Genomic DNA, 23,559 nt, shown 5'->3' with positions numbered 1-23,559 from the left:
GTGTTGGGGAATACCGACCGACCCCGCTCATGCCGACTTATAACCGGGCATACCCGACCGACCGACCGACCGACCGATCGTCGGTGCCGTGACCAACCGATCGATGGCTCTCTACCGATCGAGGATATGTCGGCCGGGCAGACCTCTCTGCCCTCCCGACCGACTGCACCAGGGGTCCGATGGCCGACTCCCGCGACGTGCCCGACCGACCGTCGGAGGGGTCCGAATCTCCACCCGATGCCACTCAGCTGGCCACGACCTAAGTCGGTCCTCTCGATCGCCGTACTACGGCCAGAGACTGTCAGTCCTGACAGCAGCATGCGGCACTGCCGCCTAAGGGCATTATCCCGCCTAGGGCATTGTCAACCCTAGTGATTTGACAGCCCACGCGACGTGACACTTTCACGGCGACTCTGACAGTCTACAGTGAGTTGACAATTCCTCAATTGTCTGCGCCATTAATGACGGCGCCATACTACGCTCCACTATATATATCGGGGAAGGCTACAGTGCTAGAGGCCTTCGAAACTGACAGGCTTGCTCTCCCTCTCTCTCGTTGAGTTCTTTGCTTTCTTCTCACTGTTGCCTAGTCTCCTCTCTGACTTGACCGTCGGAGGGTCCCCGCCGGAGCCGCCTCCGGTCAGTGCGGACTTTCTTTTGCAGGCGCTCGTTCCCGACGATCAGGCGATGAGGGATTGGCCGCAACAGATTGGCGCGCCAGGAAGGGGGGTAGACACTAATGACAAAGACAAGAGCTCAACGATCGAGAGTCACCGGATCGGCGAGGCGCTCTTCCCGCGGGAAGAGGCCTCTCCTCCACCCTCCCGGCGGAACCCAGCTCTCCGCACCCGCGGTGACCACGGAGGCGCAGATCGCGGCGATCGTACGACAGATGACCGTGCTGACGGACGCGGTCAAAAGCCTCCAGCAACAGCCGGTACGGCTGCCGCCATCACCGGTCGGGCAACCGGCGGCACGTCCGATGCCCTCCAGGAGCAGCCGCCGACGCCCGCGTCGATCTCCGTCGCCTCCGCGGGAGCGCCTGCCACAGCGCTCCCACAGAGAGGAGGAGGGGCGGCCGCGGCGCGATGCCCATCGGTCCCAACAGCTTTCTCCCTCCCAGCTGGAACGAGCGAGGAAGGAGAAGCGACCGCGAACGCCGTCCGCCTCCCTCTCGGAATCTTCCGGAGACTCCACTCCTGGGGTCTCCCAGCACCGGACGGACGACTACGAACGTCGGTTCGAGAAAATCGACCGTCGGCTTGCACAGTTGCAGGTGGACGGGCAGAAGTCTTCGAACGACGTCGACTTCCAGACCGCCAACCTCTCTCCCGACTCATTCTCGACGAACCGATCCCCAGTCGGTTCAAGATGCCGCACGTGGAGCCCTACGACGGCTCCACCGACCCAATCGACCACCTGGAGAGCTACAAAGCTCTCATGACGATTCAGGGGGCAACCGACGCTCTCTTTTGCATCGGCTTCCCCGCCACGCTCCGCAAAGCTGCCAGGCCTGGTACTCCGATCTCTGATCGAAAGTATCCACTCCTTCGGAAGCTCGAGCACTCTTTCGTGGCTCACTTCAGCACCAGCCGGAAGCCGCCGCGAACGTCGGACAGCCTTTTCTCCCTCAAACAGGGAGAAAATGAGACGCTCCGACACTTCGTGGCGCGATTCAATACGGCCACGCTTGAGGTCCGGACCTCAACGAAGACATGGCCATCTCGGCCATGAAACGGGGGCTGAGGGCGTCCCGGTTCACTTACTCCCTGGACAAGACCCTCCCCCGGACGTATGCCGAATTATTGGAGCGCGCGTACAAGTACATGCGCGCGGACGAAGGAGCCTCCGACCGGCGCTCGACCGAATTCAAGGGCCCAAAGGAGAAGCGAAGGAAGGGTCGGGACCCCGCCGGACCTAGCAGGCCCCGACCGATGGTCGGGTCTCGCCTCCGCGACGAAACCAGAAGTCGCCCCGACGGCAGACTCCAAGGCCGACACGCCCCAGGTATGACTCCTACACTCCTCTCTCTGCTCCCCGTGCGCAGATTTTGATGGAGATCGAGGGGGAAGAATACCTGCGACGGCCTCCGCCTTGAAGGCAAAAGGCCTCGACCGACGAAAGTACTGCGATTCCACCGGGCCACGGCCACAATACCGAGCAATGCATCCAGCTTAAGGATGAGATCGAAGCTCTCATCCGCCGAGGGTATCTCGATAAATTTGGAGGAACCCGCCGACTCGCCAGTGGCCGACCGACGACCCCAGCCGACTGAGGAAGCGACGACTAATCAGCCGACGGTCGGGGTCATCAATATGATTTCCAAGCGACTCGGCCCGAGGACGTCGGCAGGAGGGGAGCCGACGAAAAAGCTGCCCCGGACGACGTGATTACTTTTACGGAAGAAGACGTTCGGGGCATCCAAACTCCCCACGACGACGCTGTTGTTGTCTCGGCAACGATAGCGAACTATGATGTAAAAATTTTTTTGTAGATAATGGAAGTTCGACGAACGTTTTGTTTTACTCGACCTTCTTCCGGATGCGACTATCAACCGACCGACTCAAGAGGGTCCTACGCCCTTGATAGGCTTTGCCGGGGACGCCGTCGCGATGGAAGGTGAAATTACCCTGCCCGTGAGGTCGGCACCGAACCACGACAAAGCACGGTTCATTTGACTTTTGCGGTCGTCCAAGTGCCTTCGGCCTACAACGCCATACTTGGAAGACCCGGACTAAACGCCCTCAAGGCGATTGTCTCAACGTACCATCTCTTGGTTCGGTTTCCGACCAAAAATGAGTCGGAGAGATGCGCGGAGACCAACAGCTCGCTCGCCGATGCTTCCAGATCTCCGCTCAAAGCGACGAGTTGAGGGGCTCCCTGACGATCGACAAACTAGACCAACGGGAGGAGGAAGAACGGGGCTCGCCGGCCGAGCAGCTCGTGTCGATCCCGATAGCGAAAACCCCGACCGGAAGGTATGGGTCGGGTCTCAACTACCCGACCCAGAACGGCAACGGTTGACGGAGCTGCTGACGGCCAACGCCGACATATTTGCTTGGTCGGCAGCAGATATGTCGGGCATCCCCCGGAGACAATAACCCACCGACTCAACATCGACCCGACGATGAGGCCGGTGAGGCAGAAGAAAAGGTCTTTTGCTCCCGAAAGACAGAAGGCCATCGACGAAGAAGTGGACAAGCTGCTCGAGGCGGGCTTCATCAGAGAAGCCGCATATCCCGATTGGCTCGCCAATGTTGTCATGGTCAAGAAAGCCAACGGGAAGTGGAGGATTTGTATTGACTACACCGACCTGAATCGGGCCTGTCCAAAAGATAGCTTTCCACTTTCAAAGATCGACCAGCTGGTGGATGCGACGTCCGAATTTCGACTGCTCAGCTTCATGGATGCTTTGTCGGGTACAACCAGATCCGGATGGCGCCCGAAGATGAGGAGCACACTGCCTTCGTGACCCCCAAGGGCCTCTACTGCTATCGAGTAATGCCCTTCGGGCTGAAGAATGCCGGCGCCACCTACCAACGACTTGTCAATAAGGTCTTTAAAGACCAGATCGGGCGCAACATGGAAGTATACGTGGACGACATGCTGGTGAAAAGTGCGCAGATTTCGGATCATGTCCAGGATCTCGAAGAAACCTTCCGCACTCTACGACAACATCGAATGAAGCTGAATCCGACTAAGTGCGCTTTTGGGGTGACCTCGGGGAAGTTTCTCGGATTCCTCATTTTCAGCGAGGAATCGAGGCTAACCCTGAGAAAATAAAGGCAATCATCGACATGCGCCATCCGAACACCAAGAAGGAGGTCCAGCAGCTGAACGAAAAAATCGTCGCTCTCAGCCGGTTCATCTCTCGATCGGCTGAAAGGTGCCTCCCATTCTTCAAAACTCTGAGGCAGGCGAAGGGCTTCTCTTGGTCGGATGAGTGCCAACGGCCTTCGAGGATCTGAAGAGGTACTTGGCTTCCCCGCCGCTGCTTGTGAAGCCGGAGGTCGGGGAGACATTGTATCTCTATTTGGCCACCTCCCTGAGGCGGTCAGTTCGGTGCTCGTCCGAGAAAATGAGAGCCGAACCCATCAGCCTATCTACTATACCAGCAAAGTGCTCCGCGGTGCTGAAGCTCGATACTCGGAGATGGAAAAGATGATTTTCGCCCTGACCGTCTCCGCACAGCGACTCCGCCCATACTTCCAGGCGCATGCCATTGTGGTTCTCACCAACCAGCCCTGAGGGCGATATTGCGCCGACCTGATACATCGGGACGACTGCGAAGTGGGCGATGAAGCTCAGCGAGTTCGACATACAGTACCGACCGCGACCTGCCTTAAAGGCCCAGGTCCTGGCCGACTTCATCGCGAATGCCCGACGGCCGACCAAGGGTCGGAAGATGCGGACCCCGGACGAGACGCGGTCACTGAGCCTGACCCGCCTCCACCTGGGTACTGCACATCGACGGAGCTTCAAACGCTCAGGGGAGCGGGGCTGGGTTCCTGCTCACCAACTCGGATGGGGTAGTCACCGAGTACGCCCTCCGATTCGACTTCAAAGCCTCCAATAACCAAGCCGAGTATGAAGCGCTCCTCGCCGGCTTGAGGATGGCAAGGGAACTTGGGGTCGACAGCCTCCGGGCATTCTCGATTCTCAGCTGATCGTGGGGCAGGTCAAAGGTGAATTCGAGGCGCGAGATCCAGCCATGGCCAAATATCTCCAGAAAGTGAAGGATCTCGTAACGCGCCTCGGGTATTTTGAAATTTTTCACATCCCTAGGTCGGAGAACGCCCGGGCCGACGCACTCTCCAGACTGGCGACCTCGGCTTTCGACTCTTTGGGCCGGACGTTCGTGGAGAACCTCGAGCAGTCGAGTGTCGACCAGGTCGAAGAGGTGCTACAACTGACAGCTGAACCAAGCTGGATGGATCCGATTGTTCGGTTCCTGACCGACGGGGTCAGCCCTGAAGATCCCACGGAGGCCAGGCGGCTCCGATGGTCGGCCTCCCAATATGTGATCATGGATGGCCGACTCTACAAAAGGTCGTTCTCCCTTCCCTTGCTCAGGTGCTTGGGACCGACCGACGCAGATTATGCTCTCCGAGAAGTGCACGAAGGAATCTGCGGGAGTCACTTGGGGGGCAAATCCCTAGCCTACAAAGTCCTGCGACAGGGTTACTACTGGCCCACCATGAGGAAGGATGCGGCTGAGTTGGTCCGAAAGTGCGAACCATGCCAGAAGTACGCCAACGTACAACACCGACCGGCCAGCCAAATCACTCCTATTGTCGCTCCATGGCCCTTCGCTCAGTGGGGGTCGACATTCTCGATCCTTTCCCTCCAGCATCGGGCCAAAGAAAGTTCATAGTCGTCGCCATCGACTACTTCACCAAGTGGGTGGAGGCCGAGCCCCTGGCGCAGATTACCGAACGGAAGATGGAGGACTTCGTCCAAAAATCCATCATCTTCAGGTTCGGATTGCCGCATACCATTATCACCGACAATGGACGACAATTCGACAACCAAGACTTCAGAGACTTCTGTGCGAGGTTTCACATCACGCACCGACTGACTTCAGTCGGGCACCCACAGTCCAATGGCGAAGTCGAGGTGACCAACCGGACCATACTACACGGGCTCAAAACCCGACTAAATGAAGCCAAAGGCCTCTGGTCGACGAGCTGGGCTCCGTTCTGTGGGCTTACCGAACGACCCCCCGCATTCCGACGGGGAGTCACCTTTCAGTTTGGCCTATGGGACGGAGGCGATGATACCACTCGAGATTGGGCTGCCATCTACCAGGGTCGAGCGGTATCAAGAGCCGGACAACTCTGATTGCGGAGAGCCGACCTAGACCTCCTCCCCGAACTACGGAACGAGGCTCAACTTCGCATGGCTTCATACCGACAGAAGATAGCCCGATATTACAACGCCAAGGTCAGACCAAAGCTTTTCAGGCCAGGGGACTTAGTCCTGAGAAAGGCAGAAGTCTCGAAGCCCCTGGACCAAGGGAAGCTGGCTCCGAATTGGGAAGGGCCCTACACGGTGGTGGACACCTACGGGCCAAGGGCTTACCGACTGGAAACTCTGGAGGGAAACCGATTCTCCAGACCTGGAATGCCGACAACCTGAAGTTGTATCACCAATGAACTTTGTACTTGTTCATTCGGAATACAAATCCAGTTTCAAATTTCGGAGTTTTAACTCTTCGACTGACGATCGGCGCTCACCAAGAAGGTCGAGTTCCGACGTCCCGACTCGGACTTAGCGTCCGCGTGAAACCGACGGCCCGACCGCCAACGATGTATCGGGCGCTCACAAGGGCCGAACCATCCACGGCGACGGGAGTTGACACTCCTTCTACGATCGAACTTTCGGGCCAGACGATCGGCTAACTTACCGATGGAGCCCCGACCAAAATGCCTACGCGACCGCCGTCGCGACTTACAGACCGAGCTAAGGCCGGTCGAAGGATATTCGGCTTGCCACCGTCTATCACACGATGCGACCACAGTCGCATTCATGACTCACCGACCGATCCACGGCCGGTCGGAGGATATTCGGCTTACCACGAATACCACACGGTGCAGTACCCGACACAAGGGTATCGGGATCCGACTTATCATCGTTTCCCCGACTGAACGCGCCGGACGATATTTGACTGAATGCGTTGAAAGAGACCCGACTGCCAAGTCTTATCCGACGGTTGGTCGGCTTTCGACTCACAGCCGGGCGAAGGATGCCCGACTTAGCCCTCGACCATCGAAAGGCCGATCCAAAGTCGGGACTTGTTCTACCTTCGTGGCGGCACGAATTGCCGAACGTCCTAACTGATCTATATGGGTTAGCGACTTACGTGTTCGAATGCATTCCACAACACATGAAAAGAGAAAGACAAGCGGAGGAAAAAGTTTAAGTCCAAGACTTTGATTTCATTGAAGATCAAAATAGGCTTTACAAAGTTGGGCCGAAGCCCGAATACAAGCCAGAGCGAAAGCAAAAAAGAAAAATAAAAAACCGACTAATCATCGGAGTCACCTCCTCCACTGGATAACGACGGGGGACGGTCGGCGAACTCACTCTGCTTCAGCAGTCGGGGCCGCCTGATCTTCGGTAGCCTGCTCTGCATCTTCTTCGGCTTCCGCCCTGGTGGAAAGGCCTTCCGATACTGGTTCGACCGTCTCCTCCACAGCTGGGGCCTCCGACTCTAGCAGAACTATGCTGCTGAGATCAAGCTCTGGGTACAGGCTTCGAATGGCTTCTCGAGCATCCCGTACCCGACCCGGTACGAAAGGAAGCCGCTCTCCAGAAACTCTTCTCGGTACTCTTCCGAGTCACGAAAGTCTTCCACGGCCCGACCTATGGCCTCCTTCGCCGACTCTGCTTCGGCCTTCGCGATGTCTGCGTCGGCCTGGGCGATGGACAGACCTTCTTCGCCTTGGCAAGATTTTCGAAGCTTACTCGGAGCTGCTCGCGGTCGGCCTCCAGCTCATTGGCGAAGTTGTCTCACTCATGCTGAAGCCGACGGATGGTCCGGGACTTCTTCTTCGCGTCATCCCTGGCCGACTGCAGCTCCGACCCGACGTCGCCAAGGCTCCCTTGAGTCGGGAGACCTCCTCCGTAAGTCGGGAGACCTCCCCCTCAAGTCGGCCCTCCCGTTCGGCCGACTGTTGCAGCTGGTCGACCAGGATGACCTTGTCGGCTTCAAGGGCCGCGACCTTGTCTCTCCAAGCCATGCGCAGGTCGCCGAACTTCCGGTATCCGGCCTCTAGCTCGGATATATTGAAGACTAGCTGCACAAAACAAAACCAACCGTTAAGGGACCAAACTTACGGGAACTACATTGAAGGTAAAGGAAAGCGGAGCTTACCCGAATCATCATCGGATAGAATGAAGACAGCATGTCGGAGACACGCTGGTTCTTCATCACCTCGATGTCGGCAGGAAGAAGAGCGCCTGGCATAGTCTCCTGGCCAAGTCGTGGTTGGCCAGGCCCGACGCACCTTCGGGGAGTGGGAAGTTGATCGATCCTCCGTCGGTCGACCGTCCTTCATCGCCCGACGCCATGGGGGCCTTCCCTCGATCGGACGCCCAGGCCCTGACGTCGGAGATCGACGGCAGGCTTGAGCCCGACCGAGTTTCAACCGACGGTGCAGCAGCAGCAGGCGCTGGTTGCTCGGGTTCGTGAGCTTCCTCCCGATCCTCCTCTGCCTGCTGGGCGGCCGGTGCGCCATCTACCGACTCGGCCGCCCTTCTTTCGGGCGAGGCGGCGCCCTCCCCCGACGGCCCTCGGACGGGACTTCGACAAGCACTGTCGGTGCCGACAGTGAGATGACGGGCTCCGCCCCCGACCCGATCGGTTCGCTCGGCGGAGCTGCGTGGGGCCTCTTGGGAGGCCGCGATGGTCCGACCCCTTGCACCGACCTCTTTCGGACAGTGTACTGACGTACGTCGGCTGCCGTCAATCGTGATCTCGACGGCATATCTGCAAACAACGACAGACGGTCAGTACCATAAAGAAGAAACAAAAAGAAGAAAAAGAGGAAGAAAAATAAAAAATTGACCTAAGCGAGGGATCGGGCTGAGGCCGACGTCGTACAGGGCCTGCTCGGTGACGAGCTCCCTCTGCTTCGGCATCGAGATGTCTTTTAGCCGGTGGAAGTCCTCCCGATCTTTGGCTTCCACCCGACTGTTCTCATTCGGTTTGGTTCGGGGATTCCCCCAACGGACAGGGAACCCCCTAGGAGTGGAAGACGATGCAAAGAAGAACTGGTTCTTCCATCCGTGAATGGACGACGGAAGATCAGTAATGAAGGAAAGCCCCTTCCGAGGATTGAAGTACCACCACCCTCGGACTTTAGGGTGGGGTCGGAGGACGAAGAAAGCTCGGAAGAGGGAGATCTGAGGATCAGTCGGCAAAAGCCGACACAGAAGTGCAAAGCTGACTACTAGCCGAACTGAGTTCGGCGCGAGTTGTGCCGGGCACAGCCCGTAATAGTCAAGAATGTTTCGGACAAACTCTGGAATCGAAAAATGAAGGCCGGCCCGGAGGTCCTCCAAGTAGAAGGCCACCTGGCCCTCAGGCGGGCTGTTAACCCGACCGTCGGCACCAGGGGCGAACAGCCGAAACTGCCCTGGGATGCGGTATTGCTCCCGGACGCGATCGACGTTCGGCCCCGAGAGTGAAGAGACCTCCACCTCTGGGGTTGACCGAGTGTCGTCAGTCGGCTCTCCCGACCGGCCATCTCGTGGAGACGTTCTAGCCATGAACTGAAACGAGTGGCAGGAAATAAAGGAGAAGGAGATGGTGAAGATGATGATGGCCCTCAGAAGAAGGAGAAGGAACTCCTGAGAAGAAGGGAAGCGGAGGAGAGTACCTGGAATAAGGAATTACGCGGACAGAGTCTCGACAGCGAAATGAGGGGGGTAAAAAACTGAATAGGGGCGACCCTATATATATAGTGCTCCCCGACGGTCGAGATGAAGGCACGACCAACGAGGACTCCCCAGATCTCGCCATGTGGCATCATCCGGGCCGTCCGTCGGCCCGACAGTTCGATGCACCTATCTTCAGATCGAGCCACGTCACCTCCATCCGCTCCAACGAACCCGTCCCAATAGCCGCACGCCACGTGGCGTAAAGGCCGCGACGTTTCGTATCCCCGAAGGGACGGCGGGAACGACGGTTCTCCTTCCCGATGGGACGAGACGTCTGACACCGACAGGACGTCTGACACTGGCGGGACGTCCAACACCTGCAGGACGTCCGACACCGACATGACGCCTGGCACCGACAGGACGTCTGACGCCGACGGGACGAGACATCTGACACCGACTGGACATCTGACTCCAGCGAATCGCTCGGCATTTATGAGACGCCTGACATCATATCGACCCGCGGTACGGTCGGAACTTGGCACACAGTGAATCCACTCCTTTTCGCCCGACGTTACTGCCCAAACGAAGACATAGGCCAGCGCGCCGTCCGACTCAGGAGTGGAGGGGGGCAACTTTGGGGAATACCGACCGACCCCGCTCATGCCGACTTATAACCGGGCATACCCGACCGACCGACCGACCGACCGATCGTCGGGTGCCATGACCAACCGATCGACGGCTCTCTACCGATCGAGGATATGTCGGCCGGGCAGACCTCTCCGCCCTCCCGACCAACTGCACCAGGGGGTCCGATGGCCGACTCCCGCGACGTGCTCGACCGACCGTCGGAGGGGTCCGAATCTCCACCCGATGCCACTCAGCTGGCCACCGACCTAAGGTCGGTCGACTCCTCCGATCGCCGTACTACGGCCAGAGACTGTCAGTCCTGACAGCAGCATGCGGCACTGCCGCCTAAGGGCATTATCCCGCCTAGGGCATTGTCAACCCTAGTGATTTGACAGCCCCACGGCGACGTGACATTTTCACGGCGACTCTGACAGTCTACAGTGAGTTGACAATTCCTCAATTGTCTGCGCCATTAATGACGGCGCCATACTATGCTCCACTATAATATCGGGGAAGGCTACAGTGCTAGAGGCCCTTCGAAACTGACAGGCTTGCTCTCCCTCTCTCTCGTTGAGTTCTTTGCTTTCTCCTCACTGTTGCCTAGTCTCCTCTCTGACTTGACCGTCGGAGGATCTCCGTCAGAGCCGCCTCCGGTCAGTGCGGATTTTCTTTTGCAGGCACTAGTTTCGGGCGATCAGACGATGAGGGGATTGGCCGCAACAGGTTATCTTTTTTGTTGCTAAGCATCCTATTGGAGATTTATGGATAGATTTAGATGCCGGTCCCATAAGCGATGTTTTATTTTTTAATTTTTGTAAACAACTGTTTTAACAAAAAAAAAAATGATAAGAAGTTGCAGTATATGCTTAACACCGCAGTGAACGAAGGCGTTCAAAGGAGATGAATCAAAATAAAAATAAAAATAAAAAAAAGGGGAATCAGTCAGCTGAATCCTGACTCGGTACCCAAGCTTTCTGTTCTCTTGACTGAGAGTCTCTAGGTCTCACTCAATTGAAGTCCTGCAACTTGCCGGGCCCATTCCACTATTTTTGCCATCTCGATCAAACCAACTGACAAAAAGAAGGTCCATTAAATCTAGGCGAAATTCCGCGATTCCTTGCTTCGTTGCTTTTCTCCGCGCTCCTCATCGGCGACGAAGCGTACGACTACAAGCAAAAGCCATGGAAAGCTGAAATAGCATCGAAAGACGTTCCAAAAAACTTGACCGTTGCAACATTATAATGCCCATTATAGCAATTTCAAAAATTTCTGATATATTATATAAATAAAATTAGCTTATAATTGTTATTTATATTTTTTTTCCTAAGTTAATTAACTTGAACATATAATATCATTTTTTTTACAACTGTAGATTTTTAATGATAAACAATTTTCACTAGAAGAACAGTTATCTTATTTTTTAAATATATTTAAAAATTCGTTGAACTTTATAGTATTATTAAATATTATTTATTTTTATATGTGAATGAAGACGATGACAATCCACGGGCCTGATCATGTGTTATCATGCTGCCATAAGCTGCCAACTTAAATTTATTCTATTTCGAGGCTAACCCTTTCGAGCCTTGGAATCCAATTCCCATACTTTAATTGTCGGGACTTTAACCTATAAATAATCCTGACGTCGATTCTCGTAGCCCTTCTTTACGATGCCCCCCTCTTTGCTCACTAAGAGACCAAACCTTACACCTATAATAATTTAAGACAAGCTGTTTTCTGGCCACCAAACCTCTCCTGGCACTAGCTAATTGCCCTTGCTAACAGCCAAATATTTTGTTTGTTTTGCTTCTTTAAGCTAAGTTATGCAACCAAACCATGGGCCAAGTACTCTAAGAGCATATTTTGGTTCAAAGGAATTGAGCTTTAGAATAAAACAGGAATAAATAACTTTTGTTCTGATTGCTTGGTCGGAAAAATCTCATTTCTATTTCAATTTTAAGGAGTCATGAAAATATTTCTATCTTTTAAAATTCAATACTGATATTTTTTTAATATTTAAATTTTATTTTGAATTTAATTTCAATCATAAGACAAATGTATCAGTAAATTATTGGATGGATGTCTGGCCAGGATACCACCTCCCAAGATCTTTTCGATATTACGTGATACAGCAAAAAAATAAAAAAAAAAAAATAATCAAATACGTAGATCAGCCATAAAAGGGCTCGTCTCCACGGAGTATGCAAATTTCACTATGAAAAAAATTTTTACAAGAGGAGATATTACTCTCAACCCTTGTACACCCAATTTCTCTCTCATTAGAAGTTTTTCTCACAAAAGCTCTCTCTTTTGGAAGACCCCCTGAACCCCTGAAGTGACCGGTATCCGCTGTCCAGGAGCCTCCTGCTCCTTCTCTCTCAGCGGCGCGGTTCTTTCTCTCTTTTTGGGTTTCGTACAATGCGTCCACAGCAAAACTAGACCATACCGCACCTACTATTCACGCACAGGCCTTTTAAAGGCCTTAAACACATATTAAACACGTATTAAGAGTTCCAAACAACCCCAAATAACCCCCTGGACCGTGGGATCGTGATCGGGAGCTCCCTGGGCCGTCCGATCATGCTTCGGTCCACAAAATAGTACCGTGGACCGTGAGAAACACCTGAGAAATTTTCAGACGGTTCACAGACCCGGCTGTGGACCGCCCGGTCCATGGTGGACCGAAAAAATCAGGCCCAGCGGTGCCTGGGCCTGGGCCGGCCCGCGCGCGGGCTTGGGCCGTGCCCGCACTGGGCGCCTGGGCTAGGGCCGCGCCCTGTGCGCTCGTGCGTGGGCTGGGCCGTGTGCCCCGTGCGTTGGCCCCGCCTGGGCCGTGCTCCACCGCCTGCGGAGCGGCCCGCCACCAGCCGCCGGCGGTCCTCCGTCGTCTTGGATCTCGTGCAAGCTTCAAAAGCTCGTATCTCTTCCATTCGAGCTCCGTTTGGGGTGATCTTGATCTCGTTGGACTCCATTTTTTGCCACAAACTTCACTGTGGTCTCAATATGGATCAAATCTCGAGGCATCAAATCCTAACAATCTCCATCTCGACTCGCCCCTCCTAACTCCGAGAGCTTCTGGATCTCCTCGCCCCCATGTCTTGGGGCAATCGTCTGCTGATCATGGATGGGCAAATATAAGAGTCGAGCCAGACCGCTCGATCTCATCTCCGTCATACACTGTGCTCCTCTTGACCTGAGACCTACCCGGGGCATCATCCTGCGGCAATAAAAATCTCACCTTGCGACGTCGTCTCTCATCCTCCCGAGTCTCCTATCTCGTGCCCGATCCACCTCCACCTGGAGCTCCACCTCGCTCTGGACTCCTTCTGGCTCCCGAAGCTCCACCTCACACTGGGCTCCCTACTAGGTAATAATGTCCTCTGCTCCCCTTCTTCTCCTCCAGCACAATCCTATCGCCGCATAGCATCCTCAGGATTCCTCCACCAGCTATTGTCCTATAGCCTCTCAAATTCAGTCTGCCAAATGAGATAAGACCGTCTGAAATCGGATATGTATCAGACCTCCCCCAATCTCCTCACTGCACTATCATGTGTCCTCCAGCTGACTGTTCCGATGCCTCTAATCGCACAGCTCGATCCATCCAGCAGATATACAGTGCCCTCACTGTTCTTCAAGAAGTCAAACTGCTCCTCTCTGCAACATACATGATGGGTGCATGCAGAATCTAATATCCACTGCTGGGAAGAAATAGATACCTCATCAGATATCTCTAGGACATCTCCATCTGAATTGCTGCTGGTCGTCGCTACAGCAGCCACCGTCCGATTTTTGAGTTGAAGGCAATCTCTGATTAGATGCTCCAACTCCTCACACAGGTAACATCTGATTTTGCTCAAGTCCCTTCTGGACTTAAATCGCCCTCGTCGCGATCTTCTGTCGCTCCATCTACCGCCTCCTGCTCCTCCAGAAGCTACCAAAGCTGAGCTACCGCCACCTGAGCTCGAAGCCAGGTTCTCCCTCCTGAAAATCTTGTTCTGAAGTATCACCGCGGTGACCTCGTCCATCTTGATGGTGCTCTTTCCCATTAGAAGAGCAGTCACCAAGGACTCGTATAAAGGAGAAAGCGACGCCAGCAAAACCAGCGCCCTAATCTTCTCCTTAAGATTCTCACTAACACTAAGGAGGTCGGTGATGATTTTTTGAAAGTAGCTTAGATGCTCCTACACGCTCTGTCCCTCAACCATCTACAGCTGGTAAAACTGCCTCTAGAGAAAAAGAGTATTGGTAAGAGACTTCGCCATGTACAACTTCTCGAGCTTCGATCACAGCACCGTCGGGATGTCTCGCTTAGCACATGAATCACCACTTCATCTGCTAGGTACATGCGGATGATACTCACCGCCTGCATCTGTAGCTGTTTCCAATCATACACCTCTATGGTGGTCAGCTTCTCATCGCACAAGAGAGCATCGATCAACCCTTGTTGGATGAGCACGTCCTTCACCCTTACCTGCCACAAAGAGAAATTGCTCTTACCATCAAACTTGTTGATCTCTATCTTGATTGATCCTATCTTCTCCATCTTCAGTCTTGCTTACCACCACTGCAATCTGCATTCTTGTACCGTCTCACTCTGATACCACTTGTTGGGTGGATGTCTAGCCATGACACCACCTTCCAAGACCTTTTCGATACTGTGCGATGTAGCAGGAAGAAAGAAGAAACAAAACAAAAAACAATCAAATGCATGGATCAGCCACAAAAGGGCTCGCCTCCACGGGGCATGCAAACTTTACTATGAAAAAAAATTTTACAAGAGAAGATCTCACCCTCAATCCTTGTACACCCAATTTTTCTCTTACTAGAAGTTTTCCTCACAAAAGCTCTCTCTCTTGGGAGATCCCCCTGAACCCCTGAAGTGTTCGGCGTCCGCTGTCCAGGAGCCTCTTGCTCCTTCTCTCTCAATGGCACGATTCTCTTTCTCTCTTCTCGGGTTCCGTACGGTGCATCCACGGCAAAATCAGACCACACCGCCCCTACTGTTCACGCACAGGCCTTTTAAAGGCCTTAAACACATGCTAAACACGTATTAGGAGTCCCAAACAATCCCAAATAACCTCCTGGACCGTCAGATCGTGATCGAGAGCTCTTTGGGTCGTCCGATCGCACTCCGGTCCATGAAATAGTATCGTAGACCGTGAAAAATACCTGAGAAATGCCCATGTGGTCTACAGACCCGACCGTGGACCGCTCGGTCCACGATGGATCGAGAAAACCAGGCCCCAGCAGCGCTTGGGCCCGGGCTGCGCCCCGCACGTTGGCCTTGCATGGGCCATGCTCTGCCGCCTGCAGCCACACCGCCGCCGCTCCACCGGCCAGTCGCTGGCGGTCCTCCGCCACCTCGAATCTCGTGCAAGCTTCAAAAGCTCATATCTCCTCCATCCGATCTCCGTTTGGGATGATCTTGGTCTCGTTGGACTCTATTTTTCGTCGCGAACCTCACTGTGGGCTCAATGTGGATCAAATCTTGAGACGTTAAATCCTAATATAAATTTCATCATTTCAATTTTTATTCTAATTTTTTTTATCATAAAATAAATAAATCATAAATAACTTTATTTAATTTAATAAAAAAATTTTATCTTCTTTCTTCATCTGCTGTCGACTTTTCTAACCCTTTATTTCATACGAAGGATGGCAAGAGACAACGATTGATGAAGAAGAGAGGATGGATGAGAAAAATTAAATCTCTAATCCTCTCTCTCTCTCTCTCTGGTGATCCTAAATCAAAAAAAAAAAAACACAAGGTAAGAGTCTAATTAAACCCGCTGTATTTCACCCTACGGCCCACTCCAGCTTAAAAATCCAACATATTACACCCAGACGTATGGGGTGTATATTTCGCCCGAATGAATGGTTGATCTTCGTTCACGGTATTGACCGTTGGATCGCTCCATGCAAAGACTCGAAGCACTCCTGGGTCTGTATATATCCACCTGCACGGCTCTAGAAGCTAGCATTCCACCATCCAACGGTAGATTCGCGCGAAGGAAAATAAATCCTTCTCCAGGGAGAAAGATACAACCCCGTCAGTACTCCCGCATGCCTTTATTCCCTTCTCTGACCATTTCTTTTCTTCTCACTCTTTTTTAGCTCCCTTCCCCAACTTCGAACCAAAACAGAAACCCCCCCTCTCTCCCTCCCCAAACACACTTTTCTTATCACCCTTCCCGAGTCCCTTTCTCCTTTCAAATCAACATGGAAACCCCTCTCTCTCTCCCTCTCCACACGGGCACACTTTTTTTCCTTCTTGCTCTTGGGGAGAGAGAAGACTAAGAAGTTTTAATGGGGACGCAGCATCACAGAGTCTACTATTTTCTTCAGCTAAGAAGAGGAGAAGGAGAGCCACAACTAAAGGCGAGCTGCAAGCTCCCTTCTCAGATGTACTTCTTTGACAACTCCCCCAAGAAGCCCAAACGTCTTCTTCTTCGCCTTATCTTCCTCTTGATCCTCGCCTCTTGTAGCCTATTCTTCTTCCCTCGACTCCTCTTCTGCTCCTCCTCTCATCTTTGCCCTCTCTTCTGTAAGTCTTTCTCCTCTCGGAGTTTTATTTCCTGATCCAAAGTCTTTGGTTTCTGACCCAAAGTTGGTGATGGTGTTTTTGTTGCAGACTCTTTTGGAGATGAAGAGAAGCTGCAAGTCCTCCAAGTTGGAACAAGGGTCCCCTGTTCTTCTCCTATCCCGAATAACACTATCTGCTGCGACCGCAGCGCCTTTCGCACCGATGTTTGCTTCATGAGAGGGGACGTTCGGACCCAGTCTTATTCCAAGAGTATTCTCCTTTATCCCGGGAATAACGCGTCTATCCCCGCCCCGGCGACGGAGGAAAGGATTAGGCCTTACACTCGGAAGTGGGAGACCAGCGTGATGGCCACCATCGATGAGCTCCGCCTGACCGCCGCCGCCGGCGGTGGCGGCAGCGGTTGCGACGTCCGGCATGCGGTCCCGGCGGTGGTGTTCTCCGCCGGTGGTTATACCGGCAACGTGTACCATGAGTTCAACGATGGGATTATTCCACTGTTCATCACTTCTCAGAAATTTAACAGGCGGGTGGTGTTTGTTGTTCTGGATTACCATAACTGGTGGTTCACCAAGTACGGGGATGTGCTATCCCGCCTCTCAGATCATCCGCCGCTTGATTTCTTTGGTGACTCGAGGGCTCATTGCTTCCTGGAAGCCATTGTTGGACTAAGAATTCATGATGAATTGACGGTGGACGCAGAGCGAATGGAGAACAACAAAACAATTTTCGACTTCCGCCAGCTTCTCGACGATGCCTACCGGCCTCGAATTCGATCACTCGAATATGATGAGCAGCAAACAAGCCCCTGGCCATCAATGAACATTGCCAAGCGGCATAATTTGCGGAGTTCCTACCAACCGAAACTCATGATCATGTCAAGAAATGGATCAAGAGCGATCGAAAACGAGCTCAAGCTGGTGAAATTAGGCGAAGAGATTGGTTTCATTGTCGAGATATTGAGGCCGGACCGGACGACCGAGCTGGCGAAGATATACCGAGCATTGAATTCAAGCGATGCCATGATTGGAGTCCATGGAGCAGCCATGACTCATCTGTTGTTCATGAGGCCGGGTTCGGTGTTCATTCAAATTGTGCCGCTAGGGACCGACTGGGCCGCCAAGACCTACTACGGCGACCCAGCGGTGAGAATGGGGTTGTGGTATGTGGGGTATAAGATTCTAAAGAGAGAGAGCTCGTTGTACAGAGAGTATGACAAAAGTGACCCAGTGCTAAGGGACCCCAGAAGTATGGCCAAGAAAGGGTGGCATGTGACCAAGAGAGTCTATTTGGATCGCCAGAATGTGAATTTGGATTTGAAGCGGTTTAGAAAGCATCTGATTCGTGCTCACAAGTATCTGGTTTCGAAGAAAAGAATCAAACATGGCAAGGAGAAGTAGCATGAGGAGAGGTGAGCGGATTATCCTTGACTGTGATTACAGATTGTTTGGATTATTTCTTATACGTTTTATTTTTCGGCTATGAGTGTCGAAAGAAAAGAATCAACTGTCACACTATTGTGGTTGTTCAGTTTCTTGCGTACATAATGAAACAGTAGTTGAGCTATGGACTGGGAGTGGGGGTAGTACTTCCTGTGTTTCTTCTCTCTGATTACTTCCTTAGTCTTTGCATATGTTTTGTTTTTCTCTGTTACTTGTTCTGTTGTTTTGGATTACAATTGATTCTTATCTGTTCGATCGAATTTATTGATGTATCGATTGCATATAATTCTTGAGCGTTGCACCGACTATGGTTGTAGTTAATTTCTTCTTGGTCGATTGGATTAATTAATCTATTCCAATTATAATTATAGTCCTTGAATGTTGAAGAGAGGACACGGAGGTTAACAATTTACTCACATTAGAATTCTTGAAGGTTGTGGGTTGGTGGATGGTGATAGCATTTTTCATGTGTCCCTTCTCTCTGACTACATCTTGAATCTTTCTATTTATTTTGTTTGATCAATCATTGGCTGTAATATATTGCATCAAACTTACGAAACTATTTTAAACAATCAAAACTCCAGAGTGTCAAAGTTAGGTGAGATTCTTGATTGAGTAGAAATGACTTGGATTATTTCTTACAAGTTTTGCTCTCCAATTAAATGAATGAAAGAAAGAATGGTTAATCTATGGGGTTTTAATTTTTTGCAATGGCAATAAAACTGGAAGTGGAATGTGAATTGGGAATGAGGATCCTATTTCTTGTGCCTTTTCTTCTTGAATTATGTTCTCTTCATTGCTTTCCGTCTTATTTGACTTACAGTATCACTTATTTATGAAATTGGATTTATTAATATATTTTAGTAAATAACTGAGACTCTTGAGATTTTGTTTTCCCTGTGTGTGGGTTATGATGGTTGAATCCATGTTCCCCCCTCCAAAACAATGATGAATAAGACTAGTTCCAATTTAAACTAAAATAGTCAAGACTTTTGCAGGTACCAAAAAATAGTAGCATATGCTTTGCCCCTGCTATAATTTTCTCCTTTCACTTATCAGCTAATAAAGCCACTAGCAGAAGCATACCATTGATTCATATCTATTCAAATGAATTCTGCAATCTAAGAGAGGTGAGAAGGGTTATCCTTCACTGTGATCAGAGATTAATTGCACTATGTTATATATATATATATATATATATATATATATATATATATATATATATATATATATATATATATATATATATATATATATATATATATATATATATATATTCTTTCTCTGGCTAAATATAGATGTAGAAGAATATTCCTTCATTGGGGGTCTAGTTTCTTGTACACATATCGAACACAAAGTGGGGCTATGGGTTGGATACTGTTTACAGTACTTCATGTGGTGGCTTCCTGAATTTGTATTTGCTTTACTTAACTGTTTCTGCTAAAATGTTTTGTTATCATTGACTTTTCTCTCCGGTTGTTTCCTTAATCTTTGTATATGTTTTGTTTGGTAACTTGTTCCATCATTTGGGCTATGATTGACTCTTTTTTTATTGATGATTCGATTCAATTCATTGGAGTTGTTTCTTTTGAGAGGGAATTAATTAATGCTTAATTAATGGTGTGTTCTTTGGATAAAACAATGCTTCATGATGTAAGACGGAATTGGTCTTTTGTGTGGGACCATCAGAGGCACCACGGGAGTAGGTTTGGTGAGGACATGAAGACTAACTTCACAGGAGTAACAGTTGAGGTCTTTCATTATCTTTATCTGATTGACCCCATGGAGTCTTTGAGAATGATGGGGAAATGAATTCAATTGCCAATAAGCTTTCACTTTCAGACTGCCAATGCAATGCAAGCAGCAAACCTCTGGCAGGACAATGTATCATGTGGAAGGAGTTCTTTCATGACATCGACCGTTGGATTGCATCCTGCACATCTCTAAAAGCACTCCGAACTCCATTCATTTGTCTGCATAGATTTTGAAGTAACCATTGCACGATATGACAGTGGATTTGTGCGAAGGAAGGAGAATCCTTCGTTTGCACAAAAGATACAACCCCTGTCCAAATGTTTGAGCCTCTAGGGCATGGGTCAAAACATGTATGGTGATCGCAGTAAAGGAGAAATGGGGGTGTAACAGAGAAGATCAAATGGCTTAATTGGTTCATGGGTTGTAAAGGGGTGTAAAGTATGGTAACTTATGGTTCCTTTTTGGTCCATTCTCTTTATGTCATTGTAGCAGCTTCTTTGGATACTCATGTCCCTTGATGGATTGGGAAAACGTGAAAGCAAGTTGCAACTAGAAAAACATTTATCAAGCAATATATTGTGAGTAATGCCATGGTGATGGCGACTGGTAGGAAGGATCCCAATAGAAAAGCCGTGACAGAGAAGTTAAGAAATAATAGGTATTTGGGATGGGCTTGGGTGGTGGACCTCACTTTATTCAGAGTTTTAATTGGCGCGGTGGAGGGAAGACAAAGATCTCTGTCGATCTGGATCTTTATTTCTCCATCAAAAATATTGAAGTGCAAACTCAACACTCAATTCTAGCTATTTTCACTACATTCTGGGTACTTGGCCAGGTTTTGTAGGCATTAAGGGCCAAGTTAACGAATAAATTATTGAACTCAACCCAAGAATATGCTCGATGGCCAATATATGATCCAATACCAAAATTTGCAACTTCGATTGCATCTGGTTAGATCTGTTCCAGTTCGACTGATTCAAGGGGGTTAATGTCAAGTTAGCTTAAAAGCTCTTAAAGCAAGTTTGGATTTCTCTTGCACAATAGTTGATGATGAGTTTGTGTACGTAAGTTTGGGACTTGGACTTGCTGAATATAAGAAATCTAATGATCGAGGATTTTATTTAAAAAGATTAATCGAAAGATATTATTTAAATTTTTTAATCCTATATGTTTATCCAGGATCTCACAATACACAATTAATGTAGAATTAAATATGCAGCGCGAGCTCTCATATAATCTCCTTGTTGTTGGGCTAAAAATTCAAATTCAGTTAAAGTCAATTACAAGCACCACAATCAACTCATCATCAACCCTAAAAGGTGGAAGATCCATTGTTTCCACCTATATAATTATCCAAGATCTTGCATTGCACAATTAATATAGAACTAAATACACAGCATGAGCTCTCATATAATCTCCCAGTTGTCAGGCTAAGGATTCAAATTCAGTTAAAACCAATTACAAGCGCTGCAATCAACTTGTCATCAGCTCTAATTGGAGGAAGATCCATTGTTTCCATGTCTTTTTTTCTCATTGCCCAAAGCATTTCGATATCTAATTTTTATTGTCCCAAATGGTAAGTAAATTCTCCTTAATTTAGTCATCTATTTTTGGGATATGTTTATATACATTGAACACTATACCAGCTGTTGTTTTCCATTTCTTTTCTCCATTCTTCATCCTTTCTTTTTTTCTGTTTCCCTACTCTCCTCCTCCATATTTCTGAAAAGAATACAGAGAAATGGATCTTCTTCCTCAAGGAATCAAAGGATCAAAAACACAGATGGCATATAACCACAAAAAGGTCAGGCAAAGCCTCCTCCAATCCTTCTTCCTCTCATTGTTTGTTGCTTTTAACGTATTCTTATGCTATCAATTGCTTTTCACCACCTCCTTTTTTCATTTACCCTTCTTCTGTAAGCAAGACATAAAAATCAACAACCCAAAACATAATCTTAGCCAAACCCCTTGCTCCTCCCTCACCAACAACACCATCTGCTGTGACCGAACCAACTACCACAGCGATATCTGCTTCATGATAGGGGATGTAAGAACTCACTCCCCCTCTTCTTCCATTTTCCTTTACTCCTCTTCCAATGATACCAATCTCATCCCACAAGAGGAAAAGATCAAACCCTACACACGTAAATGGGAGGGACCCATCATGGTCCATATCGATGAGCTCCACCTTCGCACCATCCACTCTCCCAATGCTTCCCTCCCTTGTGATGTCCATCACAACGTCCCAGCTCTCTTCTTTTCTGCAGGTGGGTACACAGGCAACGTATTCCACGCATTTAACAATGGCCTTCTGCCCCTCTACATCACCTCCCACCACCTCCAACGTCAACTGGTCCTCGTCGTCCTCCAGTATCGCCATTGGTGGTTCACCAAGTACCAAGAGATCCTTGCTCAGCTCTCAGAATATACTCCCATAGATTTCTCCAACGACTCGAGGATCCACTGCTTTCCAAGTGCCATCGTCGGCCTCCACTTCCATGGGACCCTTGCGGTCAACCCTACTGAACTATCTGACAACAAATCTATCACAGACTTCCATTGCATGCTCGACAAGGCCTATAAGTCCAAAGTAGAACAGATCCCTTCGCAGAATCTTAAAGAGAGAAGTAGTAAGCCTCCGAAATTGGTGATTGTGTCTCGGGATGGGACGAGGGTGATAGAAAACGAGGCGAAGGTGTCGCATTTGGCGGAGGAAATCGGGTTTGATGTGGAGGTATTGAAGCCAGGGAACATGATGGCGATGGAGAGGATCTACCGATCACTGAGTTCATGTGATGTGATGATGGGGGTTCATGGAGCTGCGCTCACTCACTTCTTGTTCATGAGGCCCGGGTCGTCGATGTTTATCCAGATCGTACCGCTTGGAATCGAGCAGTTGGCATGGAGTTGCTTCGGAGAGGCAGCGATAAGGATGGGACTCAGATATGAAGAATATAGAATTCTCCCAAGGGAGAGCTCACTCTACTGGATGTATGGAGGGGACGACCCAGTGGTGAAAGATCCAAATGGTACGAAGGCCAAAGGATGGGAGATGACTAAAGAGGTGTATCTTGAAGGGCAAAATGTAACGTTAGATCTTGGCCGCCTAAAAAAGACCTTGGTGGGAGCCCTCCAATATGTGGTTTCAAAGAGAAGGTATTAGGTTCCACTGCAATTTGGTATATTTGATACACTGAATTAAAGAAATGCCCAAAAAGGCCAGAATTGTTGATGATTCAAATAGAATCATTTTCAGATTTGGGTGCAAACCCAAAGAAGATGACTATTTTTTATGTTTTAATAGTGTTTGAAGATGTTGATGTACAGTAAACTTGACTTAGAGCATAAAAGTTTTCTAATCTTTTTGATTGTTGCGTATTGAAGCTGAATAATGAATTTTGACATATTAAAGTTTAGGTCTTGAATTGTGAAAATATTTTTCATTTGAATAGAAAGGTAGTATAACATTTGTGATATAAATAAATAAATGCACCATAAATTAATTCCAATGTAGGCCAGAGAAATGTGCAATCAATTGATTTGCTAAAGAAATAATTTATTGCCTTCTCCTTATATACATCTGGATTTGGATAGTTGAAAACTTCAACTTTAACTCTTTAATTTTTTTAAGGCCCTGTTTTATCGTAGGATAGAAAATGAGGATAAATATCCTAGTCCCATACATGTTCCCTCCACGCCATCATGCACAGGATAACAAAGTTTTTTGTTTGGGTGCGGTAGCCGCAAATTCCCCTTTAATAATTATATAAATAATTCAAATACGGTAAAAAGATCAGTTAAAATGTAAAG

General features: G+C 49.7%; 2 protein-coding genes across 5 annotated transcripts; both read left to right on the top strand.

Moving 5' to 3' along the window:
- Positions 1–16,115: 16,115 nt before the first annotated feature.
- LOC105049132 (xylan glycosyltransferase MUCI21) lies at positions 16,116–21,195 on the top strand. Of its 4 annotated transcripts, none has more exons than XM_073261054.1 (3): positions 16,116–16,555; positions 16,643–17,963; positions 21,172–21,195. In XM_073261054.1, exons 1-2 carry the CDS (start codon positions 16,318–16,320, stop codon positions 17,950–17,952), a joined length of 1,548 nt encoding a protein of 515 aa, XP_073117155.1. In that variant the 5' UTR covers positions 16,116–16,317; the 3' UTR covers positions 17,953–17,963; positions 21,172–21,195. The 4 variants fall into 4 exon arrangements, with proteins under 4 accessions (XP_073117155.1, XP_019707198.1, XP_073117154.1 ...); XM_019851639.3 differs by lacking the exon at positions 21,172–21,195 and adding an exon at positions 19,653–20,218; XM_073261053.1 differs by lacking the exon at positions 21,172–21,195 and adding an exon at positions 18,993–19,157.
- A 129-nt stretch (positions 21,196–21,324) lies between these two features.
- LOC105049168 (xylan glycosyltransferase MUCI21-like) lies at positions 21,325–23,153 on the top strand. Its single transcript, XM_010928737.4, has one exon. It carries the CDS (start codon positions 21,491–21,493, stop codon positions 22,910–22,912), a length of 1,422 nt encoding a protein of 473 aa, XP_010927039.4. The 5' UTR covers positions 21,325–21,490; the 3' UTR covers positions 22,913–23,153.
- Positions 23,154–23,559: the final 406 nt, after the last annotated feature.

Source organism: Elaeis guineensis, chromosome 7, assembly GCF_000442705.2.
Source record: "Elaeis guineensis isolate ETL-2024a chromosome 7, EG11, whole genome shotgun sequence".
NCBI classification, from domain to species: domain Eukaryota; kingdom Viridiplantae; phylum Streptophyta; class Magnoliopsida; order Arecales; family Arecaceae; genus Elaeis; species Elaeis guineensis.
Note: the sequence above shows the minus strand (reverse complement) of the source record. Positions and strands in the feature narration are given on the sequence as shown.

Coding starts and splice junctions, on each gene's coding strand:
- LOC105049168 (XM_010928737.4), top strand. CDS start 21,491: ATGGATCTTCTTCCTCAAGGAATCAAAGGATCAAAAACACAGATGGCA.
- LOC105049132 (XM_073261054.1), top strand. CDS start 16,318: ATGGGGACGCAGCATCACAGAGTCTACTATTTTCTTCAGCTAAGAAGA. Junction 16,556..16,642: donor TCATCTTTGCCCTCTCTTCT/GTAAGTCTTTCT, acceptor TTTTTGTTGCAG/ACTCTTTTGGAGATGAAGAG.